Source organism: Bipolaris sorokiniana (assembly GCF_000338995.1).
Source record: "Bipolaris sorokiniana ND90Pr unplaced genomic scaffold COCSAscaffold_9, whole genome shotgun sequence".
Taxonomy (NCBI): Eukaryota; Fungi; Ascomycota; class Dothideomycetes; order Pleosporales; family Pleosporaceae; genus Bipolaris; species Bipolaris sorokiniana.
The window spans coordinates 717,668-736,109 of record NW_006911903.1 but is presented as its reverse complement, the minus strand read 5'-3'; the positions used below and the strand labels follow the sequence as shown (position 1 = coordinate 736,109).

Sequence of the window (18,442 nt, the reverse complement as noted above, 5' to 3'; positions counted from 1 at the left end):
AAAGGCATTAAGCGTTGGTATTAGTTGTTTAGTAGAGCCAAAACAGGCAGCGCGCCAGGCTTTTTTTATCGTTATACCATCTTCCATTTCCTGTCTAATGGACTGGTATTGCTGGAAGATAACCCATAGATTTTGGATTGCTATTGGACTTGTCATCTTTCTGGTGCATTGTGATCATGTGTGAAGCAATTGTACTAATTAGATTCTAACTAGCGTGTTGAACAAACTGACTACATGTCCACCAGATTTGACTTGGACTCTGTCACAACAAGATATTTAGAAGAAACGAATTAAATAATGATCAGCCACAGAGATCATCAACGCAAGACCTCGATTCACCTGTGGAAAATCGCGATCAACACTGCAGCATCCAGAAGTCTTTTGCTGAACCCAGCACATACGCTTAGTAATCTCTCCACTGCATCACTCCACATGCATATTTGACAAAATTTAGTACTCGCCCTCCTCAACACCCTCGTCATCGAGAGAGTCGTTGGCAACCTCTTCGTAATCCTTCTCCAACGCAGCCAGATCCTCACGAGCCTCGGAGAACTCTCCTTCCTCCATACCCTCACCAACGTACCAATGAACGAAAGCACGCTTCGAGTACATGAGATCAAACTTGTGGTCAAGACGAGACCAGGCCTCGGCAATGGCAGTAGTGTTGCTAAGCATGGCAACACTTCGGTCGACAGCGGCAAGTTCGCTTCCGGGAACGCTGATGGGCCTGTATCTTGTTAGTGGTGGTGGATCAAAATGAAGGGCAAAAAACATACTTGGTGTAGTTGATTCCGAGCTTGAAACCAGTAGGACACCACTCAACCAAGTTGAAGGACGATTTGGCCTTGAGAGCACCGGCGGCAGCCGAGCAGTCGCGGGGAACGATGTCACCACGGTACAGAAGGGCGACTGCCATGTACTTTCCGTTGCGCGGGTCACAGACAACCATCTGGTTGTTGGGCTCGAAGCCTGTTCAGATTAGCAAGGCGCATATGCATAGTGGTTGAGAAAAAAAGAACGTACATTGGAAGGTAAGGTCAGAAACCTTGAAGCTCTCGTGGGAGCTCTTCTTGGCCGAAATGACAGGAGCGTAACTGATGAGGGGGTAGTGGATACGGGGGTATGGGACCAAGTTGGTTTGGAACTCGTTCAGGTCAACGTTGAGTGCACCATCGAAACGCAGACTGGAGGTGATGGAGCTGACGACCTGAGCAATCAGGCGGTTGAGGTGCTCGTAGTTGGGGCGGGGAATGTCCAAGCTGCGTCGGCAGATGTCGTAGACAGCCTCGTTGTCGACGAGGAACGTGCAGTCGGAGTTCTCAATGGTGCTGTGTGTTGAGAGAACGGCGTTGTAGGGCTCGACAACGGAGGTGGAGACGCGAGGAGCAGGGTAGACGGCGAATTCGAGCTTGCACTTCTTGCCGTAGTCGGTCGAGAGGCGCTCGAGCAGGAGAGCACCGAATCCAGAACCAGTACCACCACCGAAAGAGTGGAAGATGAGGAAACCCTGAAGGGAAGAGCAGTTGTCTGGTCGTGTCAGCAAGTGGGACTGGTTGGCGATGATGATGGTGCTCACCAGCAACGCGACGGATCTTCTCAATCACGCTGTCGACCATCTCCTTGCCAATAGTGTAGTGGCCACGAGCATCTGCTGTCGTTAGTGACGCTGCATGCCCGAAACGCTTTCCTATACGCACAGTTGTTGGCAGCATCCTCCTTGCCGCTGATCAACAGCTCGGGGTGGAACAATTGGCGGTAGGCGCCAGTTCGGATCTCGTCGATGGGCTGTTACCGTCAGCGTTGTTCGATTGTGCGGCATGGTATCCACGTACAGAGGGGTCCAAGTCGACGAAGATGGAACGGGGGACGTATTTGCCGCTGCCGGTCTCGGTGAAGAAGGTCTCGTAAGAACCATTCTCGCCAAGTTCCTTCGCGTCGGGGTTGGGGCGACCATCAGGCAACAGGCCGTGCTCGAGGAGGTAACTGAGGCCATGGTGTCAGTGATGGAACAGGCAGTTCGGGGGGCGCGCGTAGCGGGTGTAGTCACATACAGCTCCCAGGCGCTGTTGCCCAGCTGGGTTCCAGCTTGGCCAATGTGAAGGTGGCAGATCTATGAAGCATAATGTTAGCCTATAGTACAAGTAGTAATATGCCTTTGTTGCGGCGAAGTGAGGGGGTGCCAGGTTGGTGTGTCGTGTGTGGGCGGGCATGCATGGCTATCCAAAGGCCAATGCAGGCAGACATACCTCTCCTCGCATGGTGGATGGATTTCTGTGTCAAACAGACTGTCGAAAGGGACGTCAGGGTTCCGGCGTCGAGGCTGGAGGGTAGAAGTGTTCTGGGTTCAGGCGGTGAGAAGCGCCGCGTTGGTCGTAGTTTGGTGGGGTCGGATGCAGGGGCCCTTTGTTTACGCGACGAGCCACTTTGCCCCAATCGTCCACGCCAACCACGCACAACGCCAGCAGCACAGTCGGGGGGGGGGGCACTGGTGCACGCTCAGGTACGCCCTGGCATAACAGATATGCTTTATGCATTAGTCTTGTACAAATAACTATTATCTAATAAACCTCCCATTAAATTAACGCATTCTATAACTAGTTGTGCTGTCTTCATGTACAAAAAACCAACCCAGGGATATCTCGTCTATGTGTATGCTAATTGGTATGGCTCTTCTCATAAAACGCCTTCATGTCCTCACACCCCTTTGGCGTCCGGCATACCCTGCGCGCGTCCTCGGATGCCGTCTTCCATATCACCTCCCGTACCTCTTTGCCAACCTTCTCAATTGCATCCATAGCCCAGATGACGTCCAAGTGTTCGTATCCTTCAATGACCTTGGAGTGCACCACGTCGACATGAGGCTCGCGACCGCGTTCGAACCGACGAAGAAGCCGGTGCCCATCGACAAGATCGTCGGCGCCGCATACCCATAGCGCAAAAGGAGGTGTTCCGGGCCCGTACCAAGCGTAGCGCTCAGCAGCCTTCCTGTCCTCTTCGCTCTCATCAGCATTCCCTTCGTCGTCATCACCATCTCGCACTTGCACGCTCGCACCTGACTTCTTGCGTTCGCGCTCTTCATCTTCCCTGTCCTCGATTGTTTTTTCTTCTCTTGTAGCTAAGATGCACTTTTGCCTTGCAAAACATTCCCGTCCAAGCCACCAACGCATGCTCTCTGCACTGACGTAGACTGGGGAGAACTGGAAAAGCCGGTCCCTCAGATCACGCTCCCAGCGAGCATCCGTCCAGTTGAACAAAAAGGAAAACACTCGATATCCCATTGCGCCATACAATTTGCCTGGAAGAAGACTGTGCATCGTCATCATGAAGGGGATGAAGGAGTGAATGCCAAAAACGGTCCGGAACATGTTTGGACTGATGACCTGCATGAACTTGAATTGTGCCTTGTCGATGAGACGACCAGCATACGCGGCAGGAGCTAGAGCGCAGAAGACGCTAACCTTCTCGCTGATCTCAGGGCGCTGTTCCTTAGCAAGCGCGACGAGGGTTTGCGTCGTGCCCTGACTATGTGCGATGAGGCCTAGCTTCTCAAATCCAGTTTCCGACAACACACGTGAGATGAGAGCAGGCAAGTCCATCACTCCCATCTGCCGAATGTTCCATGCCCACATGCGAGGATCGCTATAGTCCAACGTTGAATGTCTAGGCTTGAATCCGCATCTGTTATTGCCCAGCCAGACGTCGTAACCAGATTTGGCAAGGAAGAATGCAAGACTATCGTCGTCGTTTGTACAGTATGCACCTGCCGACTGCAGGAGACCATGGATCATGAGCACCGGATACTTCTTTTCACTTGGTTCATATTGCGAGCCAGCAACACGAGTTCTGTCCCCAGGAAAGAGCTCGGGCGAGTGTGGTGAGCGCTGACCAGAATTTGTGCGGTTGTAGTCACGAGGGTTATAGAGATGCCACAGTTCAATGATGAAGCCATCCTCGGTCTGCACGTCGAAGACTTCGCAGTCCAGGCCAACCCGTCGTGCATAGTAACGAGCATCGCAGACGAGAGGATCGCGGCCACCTTCTAGAGGTTCGTATTCTCTCGTCGTTTGCTTGTCCCCATTTTCTAGCCTTTTCTCCAGCATAGCCTTGTCTTGCTTTCTCCAAGCCTCTTCTGCTTCTCTCCTGGCTTTCCTCCGTTTGACCTCCTCATTGTAAAATAGACGCCGCTTTTCTGGATCGCGAAAAGTGAGCACCAAGAATAAATGCTTCACCATGCCTGGGAGAGATGTGAATGCGGCCCCTAGTATAATGACGAGAAGAAACAGAAATGATAGGATGCCAGAGGAGAACCTGAAGAACCAGCACTGGCACTTTCTCAGCAGCGTGGGAGGTCCGTACATGGGTAACGGTGGAAATAGAGGATTCGTTTTCCAAGGCGCTTTGGCATCTCCCAGAGGCACGTCAGACTTGCCCTCGCCCTCCATCTCGGCTTCTTTGGTCAGAAGTCCATGTACGGTTCCATCTTTTGCTTCTCGCAACCGTGGTGACAAGGGCTTTTGTTGCGTCACATGGCTATCCTCGATAATGTCTCTTAACTCATTGAGTTTTGTTGCTTCCTCGAGGGGCACGGCAGGTAGTCGGTGCCCATCCGCAGTCTCGATGACAGGGTCTTGCGGGGTTACAAAGTGCGCTTCAATGGCCTGCGTAGAGCCGGTTGTCTCATTCTCCTGTTCTGGCGTATACTGCCCTAGCCGTTCTGCTTGCAGCGCGAACTCGACGGCTGCTTGGGTCTTTGATTTGCCGTCATCTTTTTCGTGGTGAAGTTGTTTCTCAACACGATGCTTCACAGCAGTCGCCGTGGACATGTTTAGTTAAGTGGGACCCCGAATTATGTAATGACAGCCTGGTGGAGAAACCAGTAGGTCGTGGAGTGGTGGGCTATCGGTGGAACAAGTAGTCTATTGGGAACCGGATGTACGACAAACGTTTCCTAAGGAATGGCATGTGGGTGGGTATTGAGAGAAAGTTTTGATGCATGACAGCTTCTGTGGGTGTATTGTGGTGGGCGATATAGATCAGCGCGCGCCTTGGTTGGAGCAGTCATTACGTCAGATGTAAATGGAGCAGGGTGACGATTAGCGAGGGTGCGGGAGACTGACGCATCTCAACAAACAAAGTCCGGCATCCTAATAGCAAGGGTGAGTGAGAGGCATTAGCAAGATACGCATAAGTATTTTCCCAAGGTAGCACATGGCAGCATAGAGCAGCATGCGGTGGCGTTGACTTTGACATGAGAGAACTACGGACATGTCTCCGACACGTCAATCTCAACGCCCACACACGCTGCGTGATGGATCGAAGTGCATATGTTGTTGAACAAAGCAACGCTGAAGAGCTGTAGGAATCCTTCTTCTTAGTTACTAGGTGTACCAAATATGCTCCAATGGATACTGCGTGCGACGACAGGCGCTCTTGTCAATGGATGGCACGTGACATGCGACCAATAGATGCAGGCTGATATCGCATCAGGCTGTCTACCAGTAAAAGTAGATGTATTATTCCCAAGCGGCGAAGTACATGAGCCGCACCATTATCTCGCAACCCTATAACAGAATTGAGTTGGTGGTCCGGTGATGTGCAGAGGGAGCGATGGCAGAGTCGGTGTCGGTGTCCCTAGGCTGACCCCTGTCCTCCGTCCTCCGAGCTGGTAGCCGTCGTTTAGCTCTGCCGAGGCAATACGGTCCATATCAGATCTCCGGGCGAATCGCATGCGCAACAAACAAAGGGCCTCTGTTGCTCATACCTCTGTCCATTGGGACAGATCTTTATACACAACCAAATATGGACGCGCCTAATGGATCACAGAACCCGCGAAAGAGGCGACGGAGGAGGCGCCTTGACCGGCCTCCTGTCTCGGCGCGACTACTGCTCGACGACCGCATCAAGGGCGAGGTCGGCGTGCTGTCTGAGGATCTCTTCAACGATCTGTTTCCTGCCTCTAAAAGCAAGAATGCAGGTAGGTGGAAGAAGCAAACTCCGAGTCACCGGCGAAGAGAGGAGTCGGCTAACTAGGGCAGAAACGAATGGAGATACCCCAGACTCAGACCGCATCCGACACGTTGCCATCACTCCGTGGCTACCGAGCTCCGTCGTCGCTTCAAACAACATTCCATGGACAATCTTTCCGGTGCGACCGGCTGAGAAGACTGAGAATGGCACCGCGCGCCCCCACTCATCCCTCCACATCCCGGCCTCATCGCTTGCGCTGCAGTCCTTCTCCCAAGTCCTCCAGACTGTCGCTCCAAACAGAGCACAGAGACGAGATGCGCCAATTGAGGTGCGCATATATGATGTTGTACCAATCGGCCTGGACACACTCTATGTCAACTTGGATACCGAAGTACTGAGAAAGCTCGATGAGGTGCACGCCAAATTCGGCGGGGGGTTCCTTCCTCAGGTCAACGGCACCTCGCGCGGACCAAAGAGTCGCTCCCTGGAAGCCAACGGCACAAGAGGAAAGCACGTCGATGTGGCTGCGCAAGAAGAGGTTTGGCGGAAGGCCGTACGCGAAGCCCTACAAATACCCAGCGTCCTTCATACTGGCGACTTGCTCCCCTTGAACCTCCCTGCCCACCCAATCACACACGTTCCGCCTCCTCCGGCCAGGATCACCGCCTGCGAACCCGTCTCGCAAGGTCTTCTTTTGCCCAGCACGCGCATCGTCATACTGCAGTCACACCGCAGCAGCTCCAAACACCCCATCGTTCTTCCCCCTGTGAAGCAGGCTCCGGCCACAAATGGCTTCGGCGACGAGGACGAGGCCGACGATACTTCGAATGATACCTTCTATTCCGCTGCGGAGGACCGCCTCGATTCGCGCAATGTGTCTCCCCCAGAAGAGTCGGCTGACAATTTCGAGTCGGAACTGTCAGAGAGTGATGCCGGAGATTTGTCCGACGAATCCGACGACATCATCTCACTGAATGCACCCATGCTGCCACCTCAGTCATCAGGCGTGCTTTCATCCTATACCTCCGCTACTCCACGACCTGGTAACTACCGTACAAATGGAATTGCCACCCCAGGGTCGGTGTATTCTAGCTTCACAGCCACTACTGCTCGCGGACCTACCAATAGGAGCAAGGTATTCAAAGCCCAGGGGCTGCTTCAAAAAGTACCAGATGACCTTATCCACCCAAAGCCAGGGGCTGAGGATGATGAAGAGGCCCGCGTCTTTGTTGACATCAACACCTTGGTCAAGGTCGGTTGCTTCTCTGGCGACTGGGTCAAGATTGAGGGTACTGAAGCGCCTTCCTCGCATCCTCTTTTTGGCCTGGGCGCCTTCGGCAGAGTAGACGACGAGGACAGCTCCAACTGGAGACCTGTTCGAGTCTTCGGTCTACCAGAAAACATGTCCAAGAAGATCGCACGCTATCCGGTACAAAAGAACTCGGAGCTTGATCGAAGAAGCAGTTTCTCAGGCTTTTCGCAACCAGTCTCATCACTACATGCATATCTCTCACCAATCCTTCTCGCCAATCTAGGAAGTCCGTCCCACCTCCGCATTACCCCGCTAGCCCCTAATCAATCATCACATCTCCCAAGAAGTGCAATCCAGAAACCTCGTGTAACCGGCTCGTCTCTACCCCCCTCTGCCAAAGAAGTAACCCTTCTGAAAGTATCAACACCATTGTCTTCCGAGCGTTTGCTTCAGCCCAGTCTTTTCGCAGCCTTGAAAGATCACTTTGAGCAGAAGCGAAGAGTTGTAAAGAGCGGTGATCTGATCGGCGTTTCCATTGACGAGTCTCTTGGTCGAGCGGTTTTCCAAACCAGTACGGAGGACGATGCTGGAAATGAAGAGTTGCTTACCAGAGCCAAATCAAATGCTAGCGAGGAGAGTCCTGGTGTCAGCAGTCGGAACCCAAAGGTCGTTTCATGGTTCAAGATTGGCAACGTTTCTGCTTCTTCGCATCCGGCTCACGATGGTGAAGAATCGGACATCTGGGGCGGTGCTGTGACTGTGGACGCTGCAAGCACGAAGATGGAGATGAACGGCAGCGAACAAGGCAAGACTCCGGCTCCTATCAACAACGCATGGCAATATTACCTAGGCGCCAAACGGGCTCCAGTCTCAAGCTCTCAAAAGACAATGACCTTGGACGAGCTGCCCAAGCCCTACATTTCACCGCTTCGCAGACGTTTGCGAGAACTCATGTCTGTAGCGACGAGTCCCCGAGCTATCCACCTGGGTCTACCCCCCATTGCAGTCTTGATCACTTCAACCCAACGCGGAATCGGTAAGGCTACTATTGCTACCAAAGCTTGTGAAGATCTTGGCCTACACACCTTCTCTATTGATGCGTTCGATATTATCACAGAAGGGGGTGCTGGAGGTGGAGATGTCAAGACTGAAGGGTTTCTCAAGGCAAGAGCCGAGCGAGCTTTGACATGCGGCGCGGAATTCACAGCATTACTTGTGAAGCATATCGATGCGCTTAATGCGGATCGTATGAATGCTGCGTTAAAGGAGATCTTGGCCGACTGTCGTGTGCTGATTGCGACAACCACGGAAATCGACAAGGTGCCTGAAGGCATCCGAGGACTTTTTACACATGAAATCGACATGACAGCACCGGATGAAGGAGAGCGAGAAGGCATATTGAGGAGTATTATCGACGACTCTGGCATCAGGCTGTCTCCCGATGCCGACTTGGGCAATGTTGCAGTTAAGACTGCAGCACTGGTCGCAGGCGATCTTGTTGACGTAGTCGACAGGGCTTTGGTTGCAAAACAACAGCGTCTCGAAGCGCTTGCAGCATCCGCGACAGAATCATTAAAGTCAGCAGAAGCAGTTACAATTCGTGATATTGAGCTTGCCGGCGGTCACATGAGCAACAGTCTTACCAAAGCAGACTTGGACGGTGCCGTGGATGCAGCACGTAAGAACTTTGCCGACGCAATCGGAGCACCCAAGATCCCCAACGTCGGCTGGAAGGATGTTGGTGGTCTTACACACGTCAAGGATGCAGTCATGGAAACCATTCAGCTCCCGTTGTCTCGTCCAGAGCTGTTCGCCAAGGGCATGAAGAAGCGCAGCGGTATTCTGTTCTACGGACCACCCGGAACGGGAAAGACACTGCTTGCAAAGGCCATTGCCACAGAATTCTCGCTCAACTTCTTCAGTGTCAAAGGTCCAGAGTTGCTCAACATGTATATTGGTGAGTCTGAAGCCAATGTGCGGCGTGTGTTTCAACGAGCTCGCGATGCACGGCCTTGTGTTGTGTTCTTTGACGAACTCGACTCTGTCGCACCCAAGCGCGGCAACCAAGGTGATAGTGGTGGTGTCATGGACCGTATAGTCAGTCAGCTCTTGGCTGAACTAGACGGCATGAGTGACGGGGGCGAAGGTGTCTTCGTCATTGGTGCAACGAACCGACCGGATCTGCTTGACCAAGCGCTGCTGCGTCCCGGTCGCTTCGATAAGATGCTGTACCTAGGTGTCTCAGACACCCATGAGAAGCAACAGACTATCTTGGAGGCCTTGACAAGAAAGTACGTGACTAGAACCCTCTCTCAGTCTTGCTTATGCTAACATGTATTCCAGATTCACACTACATCCTTCACTCTCTTTACAACGAGTATCTGAAGGTCTTCCCTTCACATACACAGGTGCTGACATGTATGCCTTATGCTCGGACGCCATGCTCAAGGCCATTACTCGCAGTGCCCGAATGGTCGACGACAAGGTCAAAGCGTACAACAGCACACACTCCTCTAACGCCACCATTGCTTACTTTTTTGATCACATTGCTACCGAGGAAGATACGGCAGTTATGGTAACAGAGGAGGATTTCATGGAGGCCCACAAGGAGCTCGTGCCTAGTGTTAGTGCTGACGAACTCCGTCACTACGATCGGGTGAGGAGGCAATTTGAAGGTGCTGGAAAGAAGGAAGAGGACCAGAAAGCAAACGGCTCAGCATCCCAGCAACCATCAAGCGGGAAAGGGAAGGGAAAGGCGATTGCAGTCGATGATGCTGACAGCATGGTTATTAGGACCGAGCATGTCGAACTCAATGGCGACGGCGAAGCAGCCAGTGGTGGTAGCAGCAAAGGCAAAGGAAAAGCACCGGCTTCAAACCACGGAGGCAAAAACAGCGTGGACATTGCCGAAGGCGGCTTCGGAGACTCCACCGAAGACGGCGACCTGTACTCTTGATTTAGATTCGTATAGCAGGCATGTGCATACTAAGTGCTTACATATGTACTACCCAACTTTAATACAACATCCCTCGCATCCCCATGCAAATGTCAGAAAATCTCACTTCCCCCGGATTGACCATCGTGCACCTAATTTCGTACGACACCCAGATGCGCAGTAGGATCGACAGCTTACTTGCAAAATTAGACTAACACCATGTTTCGATGCTTAAAATGCATAAACTAGTAAGAAAAGGACCGAAACCAGCCGTGAACGAATCGAGTTCTTGTACTGCCATCGCGATTGTTAATAGATACATAGTAAGCACGATAAAGGTTTGGTGCTTGCCAAGGATTAGCCCAACAACAGTGCAGACCTCGTTTACAGGTATTACCAGGGTTACTACGATCATTTTAAGAACTAATTCTAGAAAAAAATGGATAGTTACTGGGGATATATCTCAGATGCTTGTATTTTCTTTTAAGTAATCGGATTTTAAGGATAACTACGGACTATACATAGGATTAATTGATAGAAGATCATGTAGCCCATGCTTGTGTTTCTCTTCAAGAACAGGATAAGTACCGTGATTGTAGGTCAAGATTATGTATGTGGGTCGCGATTAAGTGGTGATGACATAGGCTGAGGGTAGAGAGTAAGAGCTATACCATATACAGTGCAGCTTTCGTTGAGATTGCGAAGATTTCTATCTAAATTAGGGATAGAGTTATCTGGGGAAGAGACCTCATCATCTTACTTGGCGTCTTCACGTACAAGACGTTTGCTAGTGACCACAGTACGTTCTAGTGGCGAAACTTGCCCTGGCATACCTATATTCTGGGTTTCTTGGATCACGCAAGACATACGTGAAAGAGAGAGACAAGCGGTCTGTACGAGCAAAGTCTGAAGTCCAAATTTATGCATTTTTATATAGATTTAGCCCTCCTGAGGCGCAATGCTGAGGTGAGGCGTGGCAAAGCAGTTGTATGGGTATGGGCAGCGCTAGTGTACGTGAGATGACGAAAGGATACGAGGCGTGAAGAAGGAAGGCGCGGAAGGGACATTCTTGGTACGAAGTTTGGCCGAGAAGAAAGAGTGGACTGAGTTGGGTTAGGTCGAGATGAGTTAATACAAATGCAGGAATACTAATTTCGAGAGGGAAGGGGGGATGGGCATATATGTATATATTAAGAAGAATCAATAGGAAAGAAAAAACTGTTCAAAATACCAAGAGAAGAACCACTTGAGTGTCACTTAAATACACTGAACTCTTCTTGTCAAATTCTTCAATATCACATGCACATTCTTCGAAGCAATCTCATCTACTCAAAATGAAACCCTCTCCCCTCCTTCCCCTTGCACTCCCGTCCCTCGCGACTGCCTCGACAATAACCCTAAGCGCCGCACTCTGCCCCTCAACCGCGAAACAAGACCTCGCCCCCTTCGCCATCAACCTGCCTACCAACCAACTCACCCCCTTCGACTCCAAAATCTGCAACCTCAGCATAGTCTCCGCATCCGTGGATCTCGACCTCAACAGTGTATCCTGCAACGTCTACGCCCCGACTCTCAATGTCGACCTCAACAACCCTCTCCCCGCCACCCTCAACCTAAACCAACCAATCGAAAACATCCGGCTGGGAAGCGCCCTCTGCACCGCCCTCCCCCTCGATACCCCCCAGACAAAGCCCCTAGGCCGTAGGCTCCTCCAAATCCTCCACTTGGACTCCTCCCAACGCCAAAAGCGCGAGACAGATATTATAGGAAAGCGCGCAGCGCCTACCGAGATGCCAGGCGCCGGAAACAAGAAAGACGACAATAAGCGCGAAGCTCACCCTGCAAAACGCGGTCCAGTGACCCCAATGGGAGGAAACGGGCCCGGTCCTACGCCTAAGCCGGGAGGCGACGAAAAGGAGGAGAGAGAGGTAGAGGAGAAGAGGGAGGCACGGCCGACGGCTGGGGGGAAAGAGCCTGCGCCTACGGGAGGCAACAAGAGAGAGGTAGAGGAGAAGAGGGAGGCACGCCCGACGGATGGGGAGAAAGAGCCTGCGCCTACGGGCCCCTCGGGAGGTAAGAAGAAAGTGGAGAAGAGGGAGGGGGAGGAGGAACAGGATTTCGAGAATGGAGAGAGTGTGACTAAGAGGGGGAATGGAGGGGCGATTTTTATTGGTGATGCGCCTGCGGGTGCGAAGTTTGAGATGGGGTTTTTTGGGGTGGGAGCTTTGGCGGTTGGGATTGCGGCTTTGGTTATGTAAGATGGATGGGAAAGGGTTGTAGGGGGTGTTTGTGTACATCGATGAGATGGAAGGACAGAGTATTTATAGTAAAGTCAGACTATTAATTACTTCTCATCTCCTATCTTACAAAGATAATTGGAAAAGGTCGCTATCATATCCCGTCGTTCATCGACAAAACGCCAATGCTAAACTAAAAACATTTTTATCTCGGTGTGCGACAAAGGAAAACCCGGCTGGTCGAATAGCCAAAGATGCTCACACGAAGTAATCCAAGTGACTCTAGAGGCCTCAAAGAGTATTGGAGAATCGCGGCATGATCATGGTAAGTAAGCGATGGTGGCGGCGACGATCGATGCGTCCATCGAACATACCGATGAGAGAAACATTCAAAAGACAAAAACCCAAACGCTGATTTTGATGAAAGAGACAGCAACAAAAACAACTCGTTTCCCTTTTCTTTCTTCCCAAGTCTCACTCGGCTTGATCCTTCTCTTCTCATCGATAAACCCAAGTTATGTCTTCTTTTCACCAGCCGCAGCGCGACAAAAAGGTGTGACCTTCAGACCCCCCGATCTTCCAGCTCTTGTTGTGCACTCCGGCATTTGGAGAGGAAAAAAACAGCCAAGGAAATATCAAGAAAAAGAAAACTCTCAAGTTGAGTGAAGAAACGAAAGAGAAGAGAGGAATTCCCCATGTGATCGAGGAAGATGTTTATTTCTTCCCGAGCAGGCCTCCGACCATGCTCATAGGTCCGCTCCCACCCTTCTTCTTCTTCTTGTCGCCGCCGCCTAGTGCATCAGTGATACCGCCCAGGCCTAATCCACCAAGCAGCTTGTTGATACCAAGTCCGCCTAGCAGACCGTTGACGAGACCACCAAGACCAAGACCGTTGAGGAGTCTGCCAACAAGGTTGAGAACACCAGTTAGCAGCAAGCCAACGGCAGCAATGATCTGGAACAGAGGCTCGGTAAGGAGAGCCCAGAGTGGGTTGAGCTTCTTCTTGGCGTGAGGCATGTCAGAGATCTTCTTCTTAGCGTTGTCAATGGTGGTGACGACAGTGGTAGTAAGCTCCTTGAGGTTGTCGGCAAGCTTGTACTCTTCGGGTGAGGCTTCGCCAGTCTGTTGACGGCCCTTTGCCTGGGCAGCGATGCGGCCATCAGGGTCGAGACCACGGAGCGAGCCATTGCAGTCGTTGAGGATGCGAGATCCCTCCTCGATAAGTGGCTTGACGTTGTTGACAAGTTCTTCTTCATCGAGCTCGTCACGTGGTGTGCGGTCAGCTTGCTCAATGTACTAGAAGCGAGTTAGCAATTGCTCATGAAAAGGAGAAGTGGATATTATCATCAAACATACCTCTGTAATTTGCTTCATGACAGGTTGGACGCGCTGAAGGGTGTCTTCACAGATAGCAGACATCTTCTTGGCGAGCTCAGAGTCTTCACGGCGCTGCCTCTCCTCGTCGGTCTCATCTTCTTGTTCTTCTTCTTCCTGGATGTTCTCCAAGAGAGTGACTTCTCCGACCTTGTTACCATCATTGTCGACAACGTATCCGTTGTCGTCAATCTCAAGGCCAGCGCAGTGGCCAAGGTCACCAGCAGTGAGACGACCAATAACGTCGCCGTTGTCGTCGCGAACCTCACCTTCCTTGTTGACACGCATGCCGGCCATGGGGTTGATGCGGCGCTCCTTCTGCTCAGGCTCCCATCGCTCAGCCTTTCCAATGACGTTGCCGTTCTTGTCGTTGATGTCACCGTCCTCATCGACCTTGTGTCCCTCGAGCTTCTTAATGTCGCCCTCGATGACACGGCCAATGATTTCGCCAGAAGGAGTCTGGACAGTACCGTCCTTGGCAACAACGGCAGAGTCAAAGCCGGCAAATGGTCCCTCAGGTCCAGACTGGTGACCGTGAACAAGCTCACCACGACCAATGACGTTGCCTTCATTGTCCCAGATCTGGCCCTTGCCGTCAACCTTCTTGCCGGCCAGAGTGGCTGGGTCTCCCTCAGCGACGCGGCCGATAACGGCACCGCTGGAATCGACAATGTTACCAGCCTTGTTGACAGTGCAGCCAGCAAGAGCGCTGAGGTCAACTTCCTCCTGTTCCTCTTCCTCCCATGGCTCGGCGTGGCCCTTGACATTGCCATACTTGTCGATAATGTCACCATCTTCGTCGACAGTGTGTCCGACGAGCTTCTTGGGGTCACCCTCGGTGAGTTGACCTACACGATTCCCATCGTTGTCCTCGACAAATCCGTCCTTGACGACGCGGAGGCCTTCGAAGCCAGCGAATGGGCCCTCCTTGCGCTCGGGGCGCTCATTCGGAGGAATGAGCTCGCAGCGACCGACAACCTTGCCGGTATCACCATGAATGAGACCATCGCCATCAGACTTGCGTCCGGCGAGCTCACCAAGGTTACCCTCGACAAGCTTTCCGATGGGAATGCCCTCGCTGTTGACAAGGTAACCCTGCTTGTTGAGAGTGAGGCCATCGAGAACAGAAAGGTCGGCGGGCTCTTCCTCTTCCTCGTCCTCAAGAGGCTCAGCATGGCCCTTTACATTGCCGTACTTGTCAAGGATATCACCGTCCTCGTCTACGGCCATGCCAACAAGCCGCTTGGCATTGCCTTCGACAATCCGGCCAACAGTGTTACCATCCTCATCGGCAACCATGCCGCCCTGCACGACGCGGAGACCCTCGAGGCCGGCGAAGATGCCCTCGGGCTTGGACTCGCGCTCCTCTTCGGGGATCAGTTCGCAACGACCAATCTGCTTGCCAGTGTCGTTGAAGATGAGGCCCTCTTCGTTGATCTTGCGGCCAGACAGCTCCTTGGGGTTGCCTTCAACAAGACGACCAATGGGAATACCATCGTCGCCAATGACGTTACCTTGCTTGTTGACAGTGCGGCCTGCGAGGGCGGAAAGGTTCATTGGAGCTTCTTCCTCCGGAGCTTCTTCCTCAGGCTCGTCGTAGCGTTCAGCGTGGCCAACGACTGAGCCCTTCTTGTCAAGAATGTCACCGTCTTCATCGACGGCACGACCAACGAGCTTCTTAGCATCGCCCTCAACGACCTGGCCGACGCGGTTGCCCTTGTCGTCTTCGACGTAACCATCCTTGACGACGACAAGGCCTTCGAGACCAGCGAAGGGAGCTTCTTCTTCGCCTTCCTCCTGGGGAACAGTTTGAGCGCGGCCAATGACCTTGCCCTTGTTGTCCCAGAATTGACCCTCGGCATCGCAGGTGAGGCCAGACTTTGACAGCTTCTTGGCGTCACCCTCGATCAGCTCACCCACAATGTTGCCATTGTTGTCAATGAGTTTGCCGGCTTTGTTGACCTTGAGACCATCGAGGATTGATAGAGGAGGGCGGCCATCGTCGTCAACCGCCTCCTCGGCTTCCTCTTCACCTTCTTCAACATCCTCCTCAGCCTCACCGACTGGCTGCTCGACCATCTTAGGGAGGGTCTTGACCTTTCCAATGACGTTTCCGTCCTTGTCAACGACCTCGCCCTTGGCGTTGATCTTCTTGCCAGCACACTCGGCGGCATCGCCCTCGACAAGTTCGCCGATAGGCTCGCCATCCTCGTCAAGAACCTGACCCTTCTTGTTGACCTTCAGGCCGTCCAGCTCGTTGATTTCTGGGGTGACCTCAACTTGCTTGACTTCAGGTTCCTGGACTTGGGAAGCATCGACCATCTTGGGCAGAGCCTTGACCTTGCCGAGAACGTTTCCGTCCTTGTCGACGACCTCGCCCTTGGCGTTGATCTTCTTACCAGCGCATTTGGCAGGATCACCTTCGACGAGCTCACCAATCTCCTCGCCTTCCTCGTCGAGGACCTTGCCCTTCTTGTTGACCTTGAAGCCTTCAAGTTCATCGATTTCGGGAGTGATCTCCTTCATCTCAGGCTCGCCCTCCTCTTCCTCCTCTTCCGCTTCTTCCTCTTCGCCTTCCAATGGCTCGCCAAGTTCCTCCTTGAGTGCTTTGATAGCAGTGAAAGCAGCCTCACCAGGAACAACGTCGACCTTGCCGATGACCTTGCCATCCTTGTCGAGGACTTCACCCTTCTCGTTGACCTTCTTGCCAGCGCACTTCTCAAGATCACCGTCAGTGAGCTCACCAATCTCTTCGCCATCAGAATCGAGGATCTTGCCCTTCTTGTTGACCTTGAGGCCGTCCAAGATTCTGGTGTCTAGAGCACCGGCTGCAGACTCCTTGAGCTTGTCAGCGGCGCCCTCGGCAAGCTCAACCGTGCCGAGAACATTGCCATCCTGGTCGACGACCTCGCCCTTGTCATTGACGGTGAGGCCCTTGACGTTCTCAATATTCTCAAGGTCGCCCTCGGCAACGTTGCCAACGACATCGCCATCGTCGTTGAGGATCTCGCCACTGCTGTTGATTTCCATGCCCTCAAGGGCCTCGACGCCAGGAAGTTCGTCTTCAATGTCAGCAGCCTTCTCCTCGACGCCTCCCTTGGCGCTTTCGGCAGCGTTGGTAGCAGTGCCCTTGGCTTGCTCAGCAGTGTTGGTAACGCCGTTCAGGGCATCGCCTTCCTCTTCCTCTTCCTCTTCCTCGTCGTCCTCCTGCTGGTACGCAGGGAGGTCGGCAGCTTCAGGAGAGAGTTCAGCCCTGGCGATGACATTGCCATTATCGTCGAGAATCTCGCCGTTCTCGTTAAACTCGCGTCCCTGAATATCGGCTGGGTCGCCTTCAACGAGGTGGCCAACGAAATCACCGTCCTCGTTAAGGATCTGACCAGATCGGTCGGCAGTCAGACCCTTGAGAATGCTAATATCGGGCATCTTGCCGTTGACATCTCCGAGCTGCTGGTCGGCCATCTCGGGAGTGAGTTCGCAGCGACCAACAAGATCACCATCGTCGTCGAGGATTTCTCCGTTGTCACCAATGGGGTAACCAACGAGATCCTCGGCATCACCTTCGACCAAGCGGCCGATGATCTTGCCATCTTGGTTCTTAATCAGACCCTCCTCGTCAACCTCGAGGCCCTTGAGGAGGCTCAGGTCGGGAGTGCCATCGTCAACGGCATCCTGAGCCTTGTCCTTGACATCACCTGCCTTGTCCTGGGCAGTGTTCTTGGTCGACTCGGCGGTATCTTCGGCGGTGTCCTGAACATCCTGTGTAGCATCCTGAGCACCATCCTGAACATCATCATCAGCAGCATCCTGTGCTGCGCCCTTGGGGTCTTTCTTGGCCTTGCCTGCAAGGTTGGAGGCTCGGCCAGCGAGACCACGGGCACCGCTCAATGCGCCTTCTCCAGCCTGCTTTCCGGTATCAGCGGCTTTGCTGGCAGTGTCGGTCGCATCATCTTCGGTGTTGTCGGCAGTGTCTTCGGCGTCGTCTCCTGCCTTTTGTGTAGCGTCGTCTTCGTCGCCATATTCTTCGTCGTCATCGTCCTCGTCGTTAATTGGCTTAGGTTCAGCCTGCTCAAGCTCGTCGCCGGCCTGCGAGACCTTGCCAGTGGTGTCTTCTGCCTTGCCCTTGACGTTCTGGGCAGTTTCCTCGCCCTTTTGAGTGGCATCCTCAAAGGTGTTCTCTGTGTCGTCCTGCACATTCTGTGCCTTTTCCTGTCCTTGCTGCATCAGGCCCTCTGCCTGCTCGGGCACGTCGGAGGTGGGGGCGTCCTCCGACTTGCCTACCTGAGGCTTGTTGAGCTTGGGTGCAGGTGTCTGTGGCTTCCTGCCGAGCTTGGTGGGGGTGCGGGGGGTATCACCCTTTCCTGCTGCTGGGGAAGGCATGTTGTTGAATAGAACGCTCGAGACGTTGTATGAGTTGTCGTGACCGTGGTGAGCCGTGGTGGATGTGAATGTGTAGGAAGAAGCTCGGTGGCTTGTTCCTGATACGTTACTTGAGATGGATTGAGAGCGTGCGGAACGGGGGGAATTCCTATTAGGGGTTGGGGGGAACGAGTAGTAGGAGTAGTTGTGTGAAGAATTATCGGTCATATATCAATTGACGAATGGGTCGTCTTTGTAGTAGTGAAAAGTAGTGGAAGCATGGCCGAGCAGCAGGCCTTTATGAGGCGCATGTCTGCA

The 18,442-nt window shown here is 52.9% G+C and overlaps 5 protein-coding genes across 5 annotated transcripts; 2 read left to right on the top strand and 3 right to left on the bottom strand.

Annotated features, from left to right (window-relative positions):
• Positions 1-175: 175 nt before the first annotated feature.
• On the bottom strand, positions 176-2,356 carry COCSADRAFT_37855 (uncharacterized protein). Its single transcript, XM_007702824.1, has 8 exons — positions 2,247-2,356; positions 2,052-2,110; positions 1,833-1,983; positions 1,698-1,785; positions 1,577-1,648; positions 1,024-1,527; positions 777-969; positions 176-727 (listed from the first exon to the last, which is right to left on the bottom strand). Exons 1-8 carry the CDS (start codon positions 2,256-2,258, stop codon positions 451-453), a joined length of 1,356 nt encoding a protein of 451 aa, XP_007701014.1. The 5' UTR covers positions 2,259-2,356; the 3' UTR covers positions 176-450.
• A 209-nt stretch (positions 2,357-2,565) lies between these two features.
• Positions 2,566-5,042, bottom strand: COCSADRAFT_37854 (uncharacterized protein). Its single transcript, XM_007702823.1, has one exon. The coding sequence runs from the start codon at positions 4,821-4,823 to the stop codon at positions 2,655-2,657; it is 2,169 nt and encodes a 722-aa protein (XP_007701013.1). The 5' UTR covers positions 4,824-5,042; the 3' UTR covers positions 2,566-2,654.
• A 669-nt stretch (positions 5,043-5,711) lies between these two features.
• Positions 5,712-10,287, top strand: COCSADRAFT_191238 (uncharacterized protein). Its single transcript, XM_007703070.1, has 3 exons — positions 5,712-5,974; positions 6,036-9,510; positions 9,563-10,287. The coding sequence occupies exons 1-3, from the start codon at positions 5,800-5,802 to the stop codon at positions 10,173-10,175; spliced, it is 4,263 nt and encodes a 1,420-aa protein (XP_007701260.1). The 5' UTR covers positions 5,712-5,799; the 3' UTR covers positions 10,176-10,287.
• Positions 10,288-11,428: 1,141 nt separating this feature from the next.
• Positions 11,429-12,438, top strand: COCSADRAFT_37852 (uncharacterized protein). Its single transcript, XM_007702822.1, has one exon. It carries the CDS (start codon positions 11,489-11,491, stop codon positions 12,410-12,412), a length of 924 nt encoding a protein of 307 aa, XP_007701012.1. The 5' UTR covers positions 11,429-11,488; the 3' UTR covers positions 12,413-12,438.
• Positions 12,439-13,105: 667 nt separating this feature from the next.
• COCSADRAFT_92314 (uncharacterized protein) lies at positions 13,106-18,145 on the bottom strand (the record flags this gene model as incomplete). Its single annotated transcript, XM_007703069.1, has 2 exons — positions 13,106-13,687; positions 13,748-18,145. 2 exons carry the CDS (start codon positions 18,143-18,145, stop codon positions 13,106-13,108), a joined length of 4,980 nt encoding a protein of 1,659 aa, XP_007701259.1.
• Positions 18,146-18,442: the final 297 nt, after the last annotated feature.

What these genes read in the sequence shown, in the direction of transcription:
- COCSADRAFT_37855 (XM_007702824.1), bottom strand. An exon ending in GGAGGATGCTGCCAACAACT is followed by an intron (nt 1,649 to 1,697) that starts GTGCGTATAGGA and finishes TAACGACAGCAG; the next exon opens with ATGCTCGTGGCCACTACACT. An exon ending in GAAGATCCGTCGCGTTGCTG is followed by an intron (nt 1,528 to 1,576) that starts GTGAGCACCATC and finishes TGACACGACCAG; the next exon opens with ACAACTGCTCTTCCCTTCAG.
- COCSADRAFT_37854 (XM_007702823.1), bottom strand. Translation starts at nt 4,823, where the DNA reads ATGTCCACGGCGACTGCTGTGAAGCATCGTGTTGAGAAACAACTTCAC.
- COCSADRAFT_191238 (XM_007703070.1), top strand. Translation starts at nt 5,800, where the DNA reads ATGGACGCGCCTAATGGATCACAGAACCCGCGAAAGAGGCGACGGAGG. An exon ending in CTCTAAAAGCAAGAATGCAG is followed by an intron (nt 5,975 to 6,035) that starts GTAGGTGGAAGA and finishes TAACTAGGGCAG; the next exon opens with AAACGAATGGAGATACCCCA. An exon ending in TTGGAGGCCTTGACAAGAAA is followed by an intron (nt 9,511 to 9,562) that starts GTACGTGACTAG and finishes CATGTATTCCAG; the next exon opens with ATTCACACTACATCCTTCAC.
- COCSADRAFT_37852 (XM_007702822.1), top strand. Translation starts at nt 11,489, where the DNA reads ATGAAACCCTCTCCCCTCCTTCCCCTTGCACTCCCGTCCCTCGCGACT.